The 17,814-nt window shown below is 37.9% G+C and overlaps 1 protein-coding gene across 3 annotated transcripts in view; it reads left to right on the top strand.

Annotated features, from left to right (window-relative positions):
- The first annotated feature begins 267 nt into the window (after nucleotides 1-267).
- The window catches only part of SLC35A1 (solute carrier family 35 member A1), a 55,122-nt gene continuing 37,575 nt past the window's right edge, over nucleotides 268-17,814 (top strand). The window contains exons 1-3 of one of the 3 annotated variants that reach the window (XM_037842631.1): nucleotides 477-492; nucleotides 1,803-1,858; nucleotides 4,618-4,795. In XM_037842631.1, the coding sequence (XP_037698559.1) occupies nucleotides 4,659-4,795 (137 nt within the window). In that variant the 5' untranslated portion in view covers nucleotides 477-492; nucleotides 1,803-1,858; nucleotides 4,618-4,658. Of the gene's footprint in view, nucleotides 493-1,799; nucleotides 1,859-4,617; nucleotides 4,796-17,814 lie in introns of those variants that run through there. The other 2 variants (XM_037842630.1, XM_037842632.1) reach the window with 2 other exon arrangements.

Below are 17,814 nucleotides of genomic sequence, written 5' to 3'. Positions count from 1 at the left end.
AAGGTAATGCACAAGATGACGTTTATAAAAGAGTTGCCAAGAAGAGTCTTTCGAGTTCTGGGAGCTTCTCCAATAGATCTTGCAGAATGAATCAATAAAACAAATCCCAAATCCTTAACCAGCCGTCTCATTTCCAGTAGGGACTACAATTCCCAGAAGGCAACGCTTCGCTCCTTCGACTCCGCTTCCTGAGAAAGCCGGAAGTTGTAGTTTACAAACTAAGCCTTCAAACAGAGACTGCTATTGAGGACTTGGCTCTAAAAGCCTCTCCTCCATCCGGGTTCTTCCCATTTTCGAGCGTATCTTGGTACCATGAGTCTAATTCTAGTGCTTGCCTGGGTAGGAGGTGTCAGTCGGCGCGGCGCTCTAGGCCGAGCAGTGTTCGGTCTCTATGACCACAGAGGGAGGTCCCCTTGCCTTGCGCTGCGTGCGCTTTGGGAACGCGCGTCAGTTCCGCGCGGGGCTGTCAGGGAACTATGGCTGCCCCAAGAGGTGAGGCCGAGGGGCACTGGGAAGGGAGAGCGGGAGCAGCTTGGGCTCAAAGCCTGCGGGGGGGCGGGGTGGGCAAGCATAAGCGATTGTCGGCACCTGTCGGACGGTCGAGCCTACTCCATACACCCGGACCTCCGGGACTACGTTGGGGCGTTGGACTTGAAGATTTTAAATTGACCTGCGCCCTTTTTGAGCCCGCTGAGCCGCCTGTCAGGATGCGCGGAGCAGCCAGCCTCCCACTGCGGCTGCTTTCCCCGCAGTGGACTCCGCGCGGGACAGTTCGGCGGTGCCAGACAGTGCCTGCCTCAACAAACTGGTAGTGGGTAGGAACCTAATTTAGACAGGCCTGGGCAGCCGCAGAGACGTAGAGCGGCCGGGGCGCAGGTCCCAGGTTGGAGCCGCATCACCCGACCGGAGACAGGACAGTTCTCGGTGTCCATGCTGGGGTCACCGCGGCTGCGGTCCTTCTGAGCCTCCTACACTACGGATGCCTCAGAGGCTTAGAGGCATGCTCCGGGTGCAGAGCCCAATCAGCGGCTGCTCCATGTAACAGCCGCTAAAAACATCACTGGGTCGTGAAAACAGCTCTGAAACTGTAACGAGATGGAGAAAGCAGTAGTTACCCGAATTCCCTCTAGGGAGGAATAGCATATGTAGTTGGAAGGAACACTTTATTCTATTTTGGGTGGGGAGGTGAGATCCTCCCCCTACCCCCAAGGGATGGCACATTCCGTTAATAATGTCTGGTGACTAGTTGCCATTTAAAGAGGGTGAGTGTGATGAACTCCTTAGCATCATTTTGTTTTGCTCAGTGGGATATGTAAGTTGCAACAAGAGCTGACTTTTTAGACGGGAGAGCAGTATCTAGGAGAGGTTAAGTGACACCCTATACTTTGTCCACCTTTCCCCACTAGAGCTCTTGCTTTCACCTCTGAAGAAATGTTGAACAAATATTTAAAGAATAGCCTTTGTATGATTGCTAAATTCTTTTCCTGGTTGGAGCCCACATTTATCATTCACGTCCTGCCCAGAGGCATTATTTGTAGTTAAATATCCCTCTCTTGTGTATTCTCTCCTTTCAAATAAGTTCAACTTGAGTTTTTTTGTAGCAACATAAGAAGAAAAGAAAAAAAAAAACCACATTGTTTTGATAACATAAAATAGAAACAGCAAGATTAAAAATAGCAGAAGTCGAATCATTATCTGAAATACTTGTAGCAATTTAGCTTTAGACTTGTTGCCAATAAATATTTGTCATGACTTGGCTGTGTTAGAAATGTATAATACTAACAAAACTGCAATTTCAGTAGCTTCCTGATACTCACAAAGGATATTTCTGGGATTCCCTGAATTTCCAAGTTCTCAGGTATTACAAATAATGCGCCCCATAAAATACAGTAAAATATAAGTGAAAAATAGATAACTTCAGACCCTTAATGTGTCTATAAATATAGAACAGAAGTGATTTAGTAAGTTCCTAAAGTTTTTTGGCACACTTATTGAAACATTTAAATTATAGAGCAAATTTGATCAATTTACTGAAACTGTTCCATGCATTATTCAAAACTTATGTTTTTTAGTTAAAAACTGCTTCATTTCTAACACTATCGCATTAGCAGTTGACTTTTGGGGGCATTTTCTATGCAGAAGCAAATACTGCGTGGGAGCTGATGGGAACTTTAAGAGAAGCAGAGAACAATGCAGGATTAAGATGTGGCTACCAGTTGAGGTGGGAGCTAGGTTTATAATCATTGGCCTTTGGCATGATTTAAATTCTCAGCAAAATTTAAAGTGATTACATGTCATGGCTTTAAGATGTTACCCTGAAAAATTAAAATTATTTTTAATAATTGAAATCTCATACTGGTGAATTTTTGAACAGAGTGAAGAGATATTTTGATCTAATGTTAAACTGAAATTCCTGAGAGAAAATCATGCTTAAAAATGTTTTTTAAAAGTTCCTTTAGATATACTTTTAAAGTGGTATTGACAGGTCAGAGTGTTTGTAGGCTATAAATATTTGGTTTTGTGTTTAAATATTTGCTATATTGTTTTTAGAATCAGAAGCCCATAAAGTAAAGTAGGTTTCAGTTTGGCAATCCTAACTTCTCTTATTTATGAAAATGACTGTAATCCAGGACATGGGTTGACAAATTTTCTGTAAAGGCAAGATGGTCTTTGATACAACTACTCAACTCTGCTCTTGTAGTGCCAAAGTTGCTATAGACAATATCTAATTGAATGAGTCTGGCTATGGTCCAATAAAACTTTATTTATGGACACTGAAATTTGAATTTCATATATTTTTTACTTGTCACAAAATGTTATTTTAATTTTTTTCTAACTATTTAAAAAATGTAAAACCATTCTTAGTTCACAGGCAGTATAAACACAAGGAGTGTTTTTGTTTTTTTTTTAAATTCAGTTTGCTCTCTCCTGATCTAGAAGAGAAGTGCTTTCTCCTTCACTGAGTAATTAAGGATAATCATTTTTTGTTTTTGAAGTCATACACTTATCCCTAGTAGGAAAGTTTAGAAAAGGAAGTATTGGTGTGATCTCCTTCACTTCTTTTTACATAAACATTGCTTTTTAGTGCCTTAGATCTTTTGTAAAGGAAGTTTGGGCAGATATAAGCTTATTTTTTCTGTTCTACCTTAATACTTTTTAGTAAAGACCTGATGTAATTTTAAAAAGTTGTCTGCAATTTACAAATCGTTTTACTCTTTTCTTTAATTCCCCACTAGATAACACTTGTATCAAAGGATGTATTTCCCTGTAAGTTCCTACTGTATATATCTAAAGATAATTTGTTTGAAACTTCTACTTTATGTCCCAAATCAGTGAACAAAAGCATACTTAGTGCATAATATAATTATAGTATAATATAGTTATGGTAGCAATCTGGAGTCATCCTATGTTCCTTTGATCTCTTAATCTGGGGTCCTCAAACTATGGCCTGCTGGCCAAGTCCTTCCCATTACTTGTTTTTATTCAGTCTGTGAGCTAGGAATGGTTTTTGCAGATGAACATTTGTAACTGATTTGATGATGGAGCCCTAAGTTTGAACCACAGTTAAGCAAAATGTTACCCCCTAAAAGAATTAGAATTCCATTCTTCTCATTATAGTAGATCCATCTTATAAAACATTATACTCAATTATTATATTTTAAATTTTGTCCAAAAATTTGTGAAAAACTTTCTTTGTTGTTACATAAATACCTAAATAGTATCTTCTACTTTGTCTTGTGGCCTAGAAAGCCTAAAATTTTTACTACAGGCCCTTATAGAAAAGCTTGCTGGTCTCTGTTTAACCCGAGCTGAAGATTTGGGTGGAGGTTAAGGAGAGCTGTGGGGCTGAGAGGTGGGAGGTGGATAAAGAAAGTGGAAATAGTTTGAGCCTTGGGTAATGACAATATCAGAAGGTCTGGAAGTAAAGCACTGGTCTGACCAGTGTTTATGGTTTTATTGAAGATGTTTGACTAGAAGCATGTCCCTGGTGCCTGAGTGATGGCTGCTGCTCTGGTATATATACTTGAAGGCAGCTCTTAAATTGAGCAACTAAAAGTTGTATATTTTGCATTTCACATATTATAGAGCTTTGCTCTCAATATACTTGTTTGTGTTATGAATTATTTCTCTGTATAATGAAATGAGAGTTTTCAAAATAGTTCATTTTTTATTGTGATAAAGGTCTTTATTAACCCCACTTTTATCTCTCAATTACTCCTTTTGTTTTCTTTCTGTTGTCTTTAAATTTAGAATATATATGCCTTAGTTGTTTTCACTGCTTTCCTGTTGTGCTTTAACAAGTCTGTAATCCTAAACATATCTTAAACATTTCATTTAATATCCTGGAGTCAGTATGCTGCAAAATCTTGTAATCGGGGCATTCCCCAGGAACAAAATCAACAGAAGTTGATATTTAAAGTCAGCTGTGCTGTGTATATGTGTATTTGTTCATGTTCATGTAGTTGGGAAGTATTGTTTTGACTTAAATTTTTAAATGCCATTGGTTTCAAAAGCATTTTGAACTCAAAATTGCAAAGCATTTTTAGTAATAAAATTGATTAACTTTTCTATACTTATATTCTCTACTAATAACATTTTGTTGCACGTATTTTCCAGAGAATGTCAGTTTGTTATTCAAGTTATACTGCTTGACAGTGATGACCCTGGTGGCTGCAGCTTATACCATAGCTTTAAGATACACAAGGACATCAGACAAAGAACTCTACTTTTCAACCACAGCTGTGTGTATCACAGAAGTTATAAAGTTATTGCTAAGTGTGGGAATTTTGGCTAAGTGAGTATACTTTTTAGTGTGTTTAATAATTTTTTTCACTTAGTTGAGGTATTTTATATTTTTAGAAAATCCATGCTATCTCTTTACAAGTTTGATTGCTCTAAAGCAGTGTTTCTCAGTTGGGGGTGATTTTGTCTCCTAGGAGATATTTTTGGTTGTCATTAGTGGTGGGGGGATGCCACTGGCATCTAGTAGGTAGAGGCCAAGGATGCTGCCAAACATTCTACGATGTTCAGGGTGGCCTTCACAACAAAGAATTATCTGGCCAAAATGTCAGTAGTGCAGAGTTTGAAGAACTCTGCTCTAGAGCAGGAGTTGGCAGACTATGGCCATGAGCCATATTTTATTGTATCAGAAACCATAAGACCTGCAAAGCCTAAAATATTTACTGTCTGACCCCTATAAAAAAAATTTCCTGACCTCTGCTTCAGAGGGATATAATGATAATAATTAACATTTATTGAGTGCTTCCTGTGTTAAAGTGCTAGGCATTGTGCTAATTGCTTTTCATGAATTATCTCATTTAATTCTTATACATTTTTGAAGTAAGTGCTATAATTACCCCCATTGTATCGATATGGCATCTGAAGTTCCTCAAGATCACACTGTTAAAATGTGACAGCACTAGGCTTTGAATCAGTAAAGTCATATAACAAATTTTAGCTAAGGATGCAGTATAGGAAGGGTTAAAAATAGGGGCTGTAGTATGAGACAGACCTAATTTTAATACCAGACTCATTGGGATTATGGCTTTGCACACATTTCTTGAATGTCTAGTTTCTTCATGTTTTTAACTGGAGAAAATATTGTACACTTCTGAGAATTAAATAAAATCCTGTAGGTAAATTAGTTAGCATGGTGTTTGGGACACACTAAGGCCTTCCTAAATGGTGGTGGTGGTGATGGTAGTAGTATTGGTACACAAATAAGGTGTTTCATTTGATAAAGTTCAGTTTTTTTCTGGTTCTAAAAGTGAGGACTATCTCTGGAATTGATAGTTCCTTCGCAGTTTTTATTATTTGGAAATGGTTTTTTTTTTTTGAAGTGGAAATGACAAATATAAACATTTTCTTAGTTAATAAAATAATGTACCAGGGGGTACTAATGACTTTCAGATGCAGCTGAAGTGCTCTTCAGCAACTCCTTTAGGTACAGCAGCAAGCACTGACTCATGCAGAGCCACTTTCCATTCTCTGAGTTTGCTCCATGTAGGTTTTCAGTCTCCATATCCCCACACCAGATATATAGCCAGTGTGCCATCTAACTAAATGCCTTACTCATACGTATAACCCAGGGGCCTAGTACTGTGCTAGCTCAAAGTGTAGTTAGTGGTTGACCAACCGAATGATTAATGTTCTGGCTCTTCGCAGCTATATTTTTATTTTTTTAACAATGTTTTTCAGGTCAGCTTTATTGAGGTATGTTTTTTATATCATAAAATTCACCTTTTCTGGTGTATAGTGTTATGAGTTTAGACATATGTATAGAGTTGTGTAACCACCACCACAGTCAAGATACAGAACAGTTCCATCATTCCAAAAAATTCCTTTCTGTCCCTTTGTAGTCAGCCTCTTACTTCCATTCCCAGCCCCTGGCAACTGCTGATCTGTATTCTTTCCTTATAGTTTTCCTTTTTCACAATGGTAAGTGGAATCATACTGTATGTAGCCTTTGAGTCTGGCTTCTTTCACTTAGCATAATGCATTTGAGATTCATCCGCATTGTGGATGTAGTTTGTTCCTTTTTATTGCTGAAAAGCAGTATTCCATCTTATGGATGTACCACAGTTTATTCACTAGTTAAAGGGTATTTGAGTTGTTTCAGGCTTGATTTTTAAGTTAAGTTTCAAGTCGTTTTAGGAAAATTTTGAGGGGCAAAATTTATAATATGGCTTTATGTATGAGTAGAATTAGTATTCTAAATTTTTCCTTAATTATTTTCTTTTTAGGCAAAATGAAGGCTTAAAAAATACAAATAGAAAACTAACATTTCAAATTAAAGTTTAGATTTTGTGAAAATCATTTGTTGATTAGCAGCTCCTGTGTGTTGAGCTCTGAGCCATCTGTCGACAATGTGCTTTCTCAGTATAATATGCCAGTATTTGATACATGCTAGGTGTGTAAAATGAAGCTATAGGAGGGTGAATGTAGACTGACTTGCCTAGGGAAGGATTTATGGGATGGGGTGGGTTTGAGTCATATGGGCAGGTGAGAATTGATACAAATTTTAAGATTTGCATTGGTGAGTGGGGAAGCTGTGAGGAATAGCATGTGTGTAGGTAGAAACAGATAAATTACGTCTAACCGCTTTTTTTTTTTTTTTAATCATTTTATTGAGATATATTCACATACCACGCAGTCATACAAAACAAATCGTACTTTCGATTGTTTACAGTACCATTACATAGTTGTACATTCATCACCTAAATCAATCCCTGACACCTTCATTAGCACACACACAAAAATAACAAGAATAATAATTAGAGTGAAAAAGAGCAATTGAAGTAAAAAAGAACACTGGGTACCTTTGTCTGTTTGTTTCCTTCCCCTATTTTTCTACTCATCCATCCATAAACTAGACAAAGTGGAGTGTGGTCCTTATGGCTTTCCCAATCCCATTGTCACCCCTCATAAGCTACATTTTTATACATCTGTCTTCGAGATTCATGGGTTCTGGGTTGTAGTTTGATAGTTTCAGGTATCCACCACCAGCTACCCCAATTCTTTAGAACCTAAAAAGGGTTGTCTAAAGTGTGCGTAAGAGTGCCCACCAGAGTGACCTCTCGGCTCGTTTTGGAATCTCTCTGCCACTGAAGCTTATTTCATTTCCTTTCACATCCCCCTTTTGGTCAAGAAGATGTTCTCCGTCCCACGATGCCGGGTCTACATTCCTCCCCGGGAGTCATATTCCACGTTGCCAGGGAGATTCACTCCCCTGGGTGTCTGATCCCACGTACGGGGGAGGGCAGTGATTTCACCTTTCAAGTTGGCTTAGCTAGCGAGACAGGGCCACATCCGAGCAACAAAGAGGCATTCGGGAGGAGGCTCTTAGGCACAACCATAGGGAGGCCTATCCTCTCCTTTGCAGCAACCGTCTTCCCAAGGGTAAAACCTGTGGTAGAGGGCTCAACCCATCAAACCACCAGTCCCCTATGTCTGTGGTCATGTTAGCAACCATGGAGGTGGGGTAGGCGAATACCCCTGCATTCTCCACAGGCTCCTCAAGGGGGCACTACATCATTTTTTTTCCTTGTTTTTCTTTCTTTCTTTTTTTTTTTTTTAACTTTCCCTTCTTTTTTAAATCAACTGTATGAAAAAAAAAATTAAAAAGAAAACAAACATACAATAAAAAGAACATTTCAAAGAGACCATAACAAGGGAGTAAGAAAAAGACAACTAACCTAAGATAACTGCTTAACTTCCAATATGTTCCTACTTTACCCCAAGAAAGTTACATAATATAGCAACCTTTCTGTGAACTTGTTCCTACTATATCCAACAGAAATTAACAGACCATAGTCATTTCTGGGCATCCCCAGAACGTTAAAAAGCTTATCTGTTCTTCTTGGATTATTGTTCCCCCTTCCTTAATTACTCTCTACTGCTAGTTCCCCTACATTCTACATTATAAACCATTTGTTTTACATTTTTGAAAGTTCACATTAGTGGTAGCATGTAATATTTCTCTTTTTGTGCCTGGCTTATTTCACTCAGCATTATGTCTTCAAGGTTAATCCATGTTGTCATATGTTTCACGAGATCGTTCCTTCTTACTGACGCGTAGTATTCCATCGTGTGTATATACCACATTTTATTTATACACTCATCTGTTGAAGGACATTTGGGTTGTTTCCATCTCTTGGCAATTGTGAATAATGCTGCTATGAACATTGGCGTGCAGATATCTGTTCGTGTCACTGCTTTCCGATCTTCCGGGTATATACCGAGAAGTGCAATCGCCGGATCGAATGGTAGCTCTATATCTAGTTTTCTAAGGAACTGCCAGACTGACTTCCAGAGTGGCTGAACCATTATACAGTCCCACCAACAGTGAATAAGAATTCCAATTTCTCCACATCCCCTCCAGCATTTGTAGTTTCCTGTTTGTTTAATGGCAGCCATTCTAACCGGTGTTAGATGGTATCTCATTGTGGTCTTAATTTGCATCTCTCTAATAGCTAGTGAAGCTGAACATTTTTTCATGTGTTTCTTGGCCATTTGTATTTCCTCTTCAGAGAACTGTCTTTTCATATCTTTTGCCCATTTTATAATTGGGCTGTCTGTACTATTGTCATTGAGTTGTAGGATTTCTTTGTATATGCAAGATATCAGTCTTTTGTCAGATACATGGTTTCCAAAAATTTTTTCCCATTGAGTTGGCTGCCTCTTTACCTTTTTGAGAAATTCCTTTGAGGTGCAGAAACTTCTAAGCTTGAGGAGTTCCCATTTATCTATTTTCTCTTTTGTTGCTTGTGCTTTGGGTGTAAAGTCTAGGAAGTGGCCACCTAATACAAGGTCTTGAAGATGTTTTCCTACATTATCTTCTAGGAGTTTTATGGTACTTTCTTTTATATTGAGATCTTTGGTCCATTTTGAGTTAATTTTTGTGTAGGGGGTGAGGTAGGGGTCCTCTTTCATTCTTTTGGCTATGGATATCCAACTCTCCCAGCCCCATTTGTTGAAAAGACCATTATGGCTCAGTTCAGTGACTTTGGGGGCCTTATCAAAGATCAGTCGGCCATAGATCTGTGGGTCTGTCTCTGAATTCTCAATTTGATTTCATTGATCTATATGTCTATCTTTGTGCCAGTACCATGCTGTTTTGGCAACTGTGGCTTTATAATAAGCTTCAAAGTCAGGGAGTGTAAGTCCTCCCACTTCATTTTTCTTTTTTAGAGTGTCTTTAGCAATTCGAGGCATCTTCCCTTTCCAAATAAATTTGATAACTAGCTTTTCCAAGTCTGCAAAGTAGGTTGTTGGAATTTTGATTGGGATTGCATTGAATCTGTAGATGAGTTTGGGTAGAATTGACATCTTAATGACATTTAGCCTTCCTATCCATGAACATGGAATATTTTTCCATCTTTTAAGGTCCCCTTCTATTTCTTTTAGTAGAGTTATGTAGTTTTCTTTGTATAGGTCTTTTACATCTTTGGTTAAGTTGATTCCTAGGTACTTGATTTTTTTAGTTGCTATTGAAAATGGTATCTTTTTCTTGAGTGTCTCTTCAGTTTGTTCATTTCTAGTATATAGAAACATTACTGACTTATGTGCATTAATCTTGTATCCCGCTACTTTGCTAAATTTGTTTATTAGCTCTAGTAGCTGTATCGTCGATTTCTCAGGGTTTTCTAGATATAAGATCATATCGTCTGCAAACAATGACAGTTTTACTTCTTCTTTTCCAATTTGGATGCCTTTTATTTCTTTGTCTTGCCGGATTGCCCTGGCTAGCACTTCCAGCACAATGTTGAATAACAGTGGTGACAGCGGGCATCCTTGTCTTGTTCCTGATCTTAGAGGGAAGGCTTTCAGTCTCTCACCATTGAGTACTATGCTGGCTGTGGGTTTTTCATATATGCTCTTTATCATGTTGAGGAAGTTTCCTTCAATTCCTACCTTTTGAAGTGTTTTTATCAAAAAGGGATGTTGGATTTTGTCAAATGCTTTTTCAGCATCTATTGAGATGATCAATTGATTTTTCCCTTTCGAGTTTTTAATGTGTTGTAATACATTGATTGTTTTTCTGATGTTGAACCATCCTTGCATGCCTGGAATGAACCCCACTTGGTCATGGTGTATGATTTTTTTAATGTGTCTTTGGATTCGATTGCAAGTATTTTGTTGAGGATTTTTGCATCTATATTCATTAGGGAGATTGGCCGGTAGTTTTCCTTTTTTGTAGCATCTTTGCCTGGTTTTGGTATTAGATTGATGTTAGCTTCATAAAATGAGTTAGGTAGTGTTCCATTTTCTTCAATGTTTTGAAAGAGTTTGAGTAAGATTGGTGTCAGTTCTTTCTGGAAAGTTTGGTAGAATTCCCCTGTGAAGCCATCTGGCCCTGGGCATTTATTTGTGGGAAGATTTTTGATGACTGATTGGATCTCTTTGCTTGTGATGGGTTGGTTGAGTTCTTCTATTTCTTCTCTGGTCAGTCTAGGTTGTTCATATGTTTCCAGGAAATTGTCCATTTCTTCTACATTGTCCAGTTTATTGCCATACAGTTGTTCATAATATCCTCTTATAATTTTTTTAATTTCTTCAGGATCTGCAGTTATGTCACCTTTTTCATTCATTATTTTGTTTATATGGGTCTTCTCTGTTTTTGATTTTGTCAGTCTAGCTAGGGGCTTGTCAATCTTGTTGATCTTCTCAAAGAACCAACTTTTGGTGATATTTATCCTCTCTATTGTTTTTTTGTTCTCTATGTCATTTATTTCTGCTTTAATCCTTGTTATTTCTTTTTTTGTACTTGGTTTAGGATTGGTTTGCTGTTCATTTTCTAGCTTCTTCAGTTGATCCATTAGTTCTTTGATTTTGGCTCTTTCTTCCTTTTTAATATATGCGTTTAGTGCTATAAATTTCCCCCTTAGCACTGCTTTTGCTGCATCCCATAGGTTTTGGTATGTTGTGTTCTCATTTTCGTTCGTCTCTATATATTTAGCAATTTCTCTTGCTATTTCTTCTTTAACCCACTGATTGTTTAGGAGTGTGTTGTTTAACCTCCAGGTATTTGTGAATTTTCTAAGTCTCTGATGGTTATTGACTTCTAATTGTATTCCATTGTGGTCAGAGAATGTGCTTTGAATAATTTCAATCTTTTTAAATTTATTGAGGCTTGTTTTATGTCCCAGCATATGATCTATTCTGGAGAAAGTTCCGTGAGCACAAGAAAAGTATGTGTATCCTGGTGATTTGGGATGTAATGTCCTGTATATGTCTGTTAAATCTAATTCATTTATCAGATTGTTTAGGTTTTCAATTTCCTTATTGGTCTTCTGTCTGGTTGATCTATCTATAGGAGAGAGTGATGTGTTGAAGTCTCCCACAATTATTGTGGAAACATCAATTGCTTCCTTTAGTTTTGCCAGTGTTTCTCTCATGTATTTTGTGGCACCTTGATTGGGTGCATAGACATTTACGATTGTTATTTCTTCTTGCTGAATTGCCCCTTTTATTAGTATGTAGTGGCCTTCTTTGTCTCTCAAAACATCCCTGCATTTGAAGTCTATTTTATCTGAGATTAATATTGCTACACCTGCTTTCTTTTGGCTGTAGCTTGCATGAAATATTTTTTTCCATCCTTTCACTTTCAGTTTCTTTGTGTCCCTATGTCTAAGATGAGTCTCTTGTATGCAACATATTGATGGTTCATTTTTTTTGATCCATTCTGCGAATCTATATCTTTTAATTGGGGAGTTTAATCCATTTACATTCAACGTTATAACCGTGAAGGCATTTCTTGAATCAGCCATCTTATCCTTTGGTTTATGTTTGCCATATTTTTCCCCTCTCTCTATTAATATCCTTTATTGTACCCATACCGAATCTCTTTAGTACTGAACCTTTCTCCAAGTCTGTCTGTCCTGTCTTTGTTTCTCTGTCTGTAGGGCTCCCTTTAGTATCTCCAGTAGGGCAGGTCTCTTGTTAGCAAATTCTCTCAGCATTTGTTTGTCTGTGAAAAATTTAAGCTCTCCCTCAAATTTGAAGGAGAGCTTTGCTGGATAAAGTATTCTTGGCTGGAAATTTTTCTCACTCAGAATTTTAAATATATCGTGCCACTGCCTTCTCGCCTCCATGGTGGCTGCTGAGTAGTCACTACTTAGTCTTATGCTGTTTCCTTTGTATGTGGTGAATTGCTTTTCTCTTGCTGCTTTCAGAACTTGCTCCTTCTCTTCTGTGTTTGACAGTGTGATCAGTATATGTCTTGGAGTGGGTTTATTTGGATTTATTCTATTTGTAGTTCACTGAGCATTTATGATTTGTGTATTTATGTTGTTTAGAAGATTTGGGAAGTTTTCCCCAACAATTTCTTTGAATACTCTTCCTAGACCTTTACCCTTTTCTTCCCCTTCTGGGACACCAATGAGTCTTATATTTGGACGTTTCATATTATCTATCATATCCCTGAGGTCCATTTTGATTTTTTCAATTTTTTTCCCCATTCTTTCTTTTATGCTTTCATTTTCCATTCTGTCATCTTCCAGGTCACTGATTCGTTGTTCAACTTCCTCTAGTCTTGTACTATGAGTGTCCAGAATCTTTTTAATTTGGTCAAAAATTTCTTTAATTTCCATAAGATCATCCATTTTTTTATTTAGTCTTGCAATGTCTTCTTTATGCTCTTCTAGAGTCTTCTTGATTTCCTTCATATCCCGTACTATGGTCTCATTGTTCATCTTTAGTTCTTTGAGTAGCTGCTCTAGGTGCTGTGTCTCTTCTGGTCTTTTGATTTGGGTGCTTGGGCTTGGGTTATCCATATCGTCTGGTTTTTTCATATGCTTTATAATTTTCTGTTGTTTTTGGCCTCGTGGCATTTGCTGAACTTGATAGGGTTCTTTTAGGGTTTGTAGACCTATTGAAGTCCTTATCTCTAATTTATCAGATCTACAGCTTCGTGGAGTACACTTTCTCTAACTAACCAGCAGGTGGCGTCCACGAGCCACCTGTTCTCCACAAGCCAGTTCTCCCCTGCTTAGCCTTTTTGGTGAGTGGGGGAGTGAGTCTTGTGGGGCCCAATTGGTGTACCAAGCTTGCGTGTGTAGTTGGTGTTGCCTGCCCTGTATGTGGGGCGTGTTTCTGGGCAGTCGGGGAGGGTGGGTGGCTCTAACAATCAAATCTCCCTGGTGATCCTAGAGTTTTAAAGCTGGTGCAATAGTCTAATCCTTCAGTTCAGTCCTGCCACAGTTTGTCTCTGCCACTGACCCACAAGTCCTTGGTATTGGCGTATGGCTCCTGAGACTTGCAAGTGGGCCCCTCTTCCAGGCTGTGCACCCCGGGTCCTCTGTTGACGGGTGACTGTGCTATGTCACAGGTGAGTGCCGTCCCCTCAGGGCAGTTCTGGGCTGCTGGGCTGTGTAGGGAGGCTCCCAGTCTGCTGAAATGATGGCTGAATGGGGCTTTGTTAATTCACACTGCTCCACCTTCCCAACTCTGGGACAATCAGCTGAGGTTTCAGGGAAGGCTAATGTCCACGCCCAGTTTTGTGGTGTGTGCCTGTTATTTGAAGCACTTCCGTCACACTGGGTTGTCTGGGGCAGTTCTGGGCTATGGGGCTGGCGATGGGCAGGAGTGTTTCCTGTCCACCAGGATGGTGGCTGTGAGCGGACACCCCCGTTTTCTTGGGAAGTTGTGGTGTTTAGTGAATTTTCTCAGCCACTGAATTATTGCCTTTTGTCTCAGAGCTCTCTTAGTTCTGCTCTTGACTTGACGTGCCCAAATTGAAAGTCTTTGAAGCTTTCTGTATTGGGCTTCTTAGAGTAATTGTTTTAGAAAAAGAAAAAAGGATTAAAAAAAAAAAAAATAAGGGCCCTCCTCAGAGATCTAATGGGTTATTGAAATGCTAAGAGACAAAGCAACCAGGGCCATTAAGGAAAGGTCCACAGGGCAGAGAGATCGGCTTTTCTTCGGGATTTGCATATGCGCCTTAGGGACTGAGCTCCGCCCTTCCCCTTTCTGTGTTCACCAGAACTCTAAAAATCCTCTGCTTTTATTTTGGAGTTTTTCGTGTTGTTTTTTTTTTTTTCTATGCCTGTCTCCTCTCTGCTGGGCTGGCTGCTCACAGATTCTCTGGTGTCTGGTCTCTGTCTATCTATGGTTGGAGTCTGAATCAGTGGAATGAGTTTCCGATAAGAGCAGCCACTGCAGTTCTCCCTTCTCCTTCCCGGAGCTGACAGCCCCTCCTCCCACGGGACTGAGCCTGGCAGGGAGGGGCGCGGGTCCCCTGGCCGCAAAAACTTACAGATTTCGCTGATCTCAGCAGTTCGACATTTTCATGAGTGTTGTATGAAGTATGCCCAAAGACAGATTGCTCTGTGGTGTCCAGTCCACGCAGTTCCTGGCTTTCTACCTACTTTCCTGGAGGAGTAACTAAAACATACAGCTCACCAGTCTTCCATCTTGCCCCGCCTCCCTAACCGCTTTTTAATTCATTTAACAAATATTTATTGAATGGTTTCTATGAGATAGTTATACTGGATGCTGGATGTGCAGGTATGAGTGAAATAGATATGGTCTCTGCTTTCATGGAGCTTAAATTTAGTGGAAGAGGCAGAAAATGAACTAGTAAACATACACATGATTACAAATGATCATGTGAAAAAGAATGCTCTAAAAATGGTTTGAGGAGAGAGAAAAGGGCAGAAAAATAAGTTGGGGCCAGATGTTAGAAAGCTTTACTATATTTGAGATTAAAGTTTATCTTAAATTTATGGGTAGATACTATGGCAACCTAACTTGTTAGCTTGCAAGTAGGGTAAAATCTCAGACCTTTCACAGTTTCTTACTTAACAAGATTTAGTTTTCTGAAAATTTGACTTTTCTTGTAGAATTCTTCATTCTGGATGGTGTCAGATAAATGAGAGGCCTTAAAGTACCATTAAAAGACAACATGTCAGAGGTTAAGGTCTCTGTGTTTAAAACTCCAGAACATCTTCCATATAACAACCTAAGAGTTAATAATTTAAAAAAAATATTAAGGATAAGCCTTTTTAAAAGAAAATTTAGGATGTAGAAAGAAGGCAGATGCATTTCCTCTCCTTGTTCTCCAATTTCCAGAGTGACAACCTTAGGAATTAAGTAGAGCTGTCAAAGCATGTAATCAGTTATTTTAAGCTGTAAGTTCAAGCCATGGTCCAGTTTGTTTTGTAACTGTTAATTTTTAAAAACCAACAGAGCAAAGGAAATCAATGAGGCCTTTGCTATATATATTGGCGTTTGGGTTGGTGTCCTGCTAACCTACCTGCATAAACTTTATTTTGATGTTTTTCCAGCTTTGCATTGCTTGTACAGTATTCTTCAGTTACTCAGTGTTATGGGTATGGTCAGTTGTAGTTTTGTGTGTGTGCGTGTGTGTGTAAACTTTGGAAATTATGCCAAAATAAAAGCACAAGAATTTCTAAAAATTCACTAGGCAAGTCAAATAATGATATTAAAATAACAGCAGTGTGGGAAAACCAATACTTCGTTATCATCAATAATCAGACTCTGAGTCTGTCACCAGCATAACACAGAGGCCAGGATCTTGTTCTTTTGTGAACTTCTACACAGAATATCAAGACCCAAGGCCAATCAGAAAAAAGTAAAGAATTATGAATGCTGAGTTTTGATGGTTGGCATTTGATATTATATAGCCAACAAGAATTTGGTTCTGGAGAAGAATCACTTAAAACACAAGGACTTTGTAAGTGGAAAAAGCAGTGGGAAAAATTCAGAAAACATGAAAGAAGTGAAAGGTATTTGAAACCGCTGAATTTTAGCGTGAATATTAATTTATGGAGAAATATATTGATTAATTATCATTTGCTTATTCGAAACACTGGTAGGAACAATACCTGTTGCTCAAAACAAGAAAAATATTTTATTTCTCAGAATAAAAGTCTTACTTTTAAGAGGGAATGTGTGAAAAATGTTAATTTTTTTAGAATTGTAAAAGTGAAAGTTAATTATTTCAACCTATGTGGTAAGAGATCGATAGCTACAAAGTAAATAATTTCAAAATGAAATGTTACAGGACATTGTGATTGTTTCTTCAGCTTATTCAGCAATATGTGATGAGACAACTAATAATGAAACTGAAGCACAGATATCAATTTGAGAAAGTTAACCCACTGAAAATGTCGACAGTTGGTTCTATATTGAAAGGACAACTGGGTTAATTACTTACCTGAAGCAGTTTGGAATTTGAAAACATGAATAAAATGCATGGCCAAACTATGATTGGGCCACTAAGAATGAGTTGAAAAGTTGAGGATTGTGGCAAACAGAAGAGCCTAGAACTTTATACGTGTCTTTTAGATTTAGTGGTGTGAAGTTTGCAAAGAAGTAAAAAATTTTCCAGATACTCTCAATGCCATCATGTAATTTCTATGTACACTAATTAAAATTGGTAATTAAAAAAAAAGGAAGAGGAGCAAAGGCAAATAGGATGTTATGCAGTTTGTCAAAAAAGAACAGATTGGATGTCAGTACTTTATTCGTTATGATTGGAGAAACTTCTAAATACCAGAAAATATTTGTTACTTGGAAATTTTATGAGACGATTTGTTAGACATGAAGGAAACTAAAGTTGAGTTCATATTTTTGAATTTATATTTGTTTGAGTATTCTTTACCACATACTGTTAAAGTAATTCTTTTTATAGAGCTAAAAAATGACATAAAATCTTTTCTTTGTTTTCAAAGTAGAAGCAATACTGTATTTTTTATCATCTGTAAGAAAGGATGACAATTGCATGATATTGTGGAGAATGTGGAAGAATTATATTAAAAATAACTAAAGGTTTAGAACTTGAATAACCTTCCCTTTAGAGAAGAAAATTAAGAAAAAATTCGATCTTGATGATTAAATAGTGCATTTCCCCCATATCCCCAGGAGAATAGTCTGAAGTTAATGTAAAAATTAGATAATATGTTACTAAATTTGGATTTGAGCATTTTGGAGAATAGTTACAGAAAAAGGAGGAGGAAAAAAACTGAAATGACTATTTAAATGAAAAAATCTATTAAATGAAATAAAAACTTCTTTCCTTCTCCCTATTCTTTACCTATGATAAAGTGTTACAGAGGTGATAGAAATATTACTTCACAGTTTCAATTTTATCTGTACTATGCAAAGCTTAATTTCATTATAGACTTTATCAGTTTGGCTGTTTGTTCATTTAGTATGGTCTCTACGTTAATGGTCTTTGCTCATAAGTCATTTTTTTTTTATTAAGAAATTTTATTTTGAGATAAATTCAAACTTGCAGGAACAGTTGCAAAAACAGTACAAACCCCATACATAGAAGTCCAGCATACCCCA

The sequence above is a fragment of the Choloepus didactylus genome, chromosome 7 (assembly GCF_015220235.1).
Source record: "Choloepus didactylus isolate mChoDid1 chromosome 7, mChoDid1.pri, whole genome shotgun sequence".
Lineage (NCBI taxonomy): Eukaryota > Metazoa > Chordata > Mammalia > Pilosa > Megalonychidae > Choloepus > Choloepus didactylus.
Note: the sequence above shows the minus strand (reverse complement) of the source record. Positions and strands in the feature narration are given on the sequence as shown.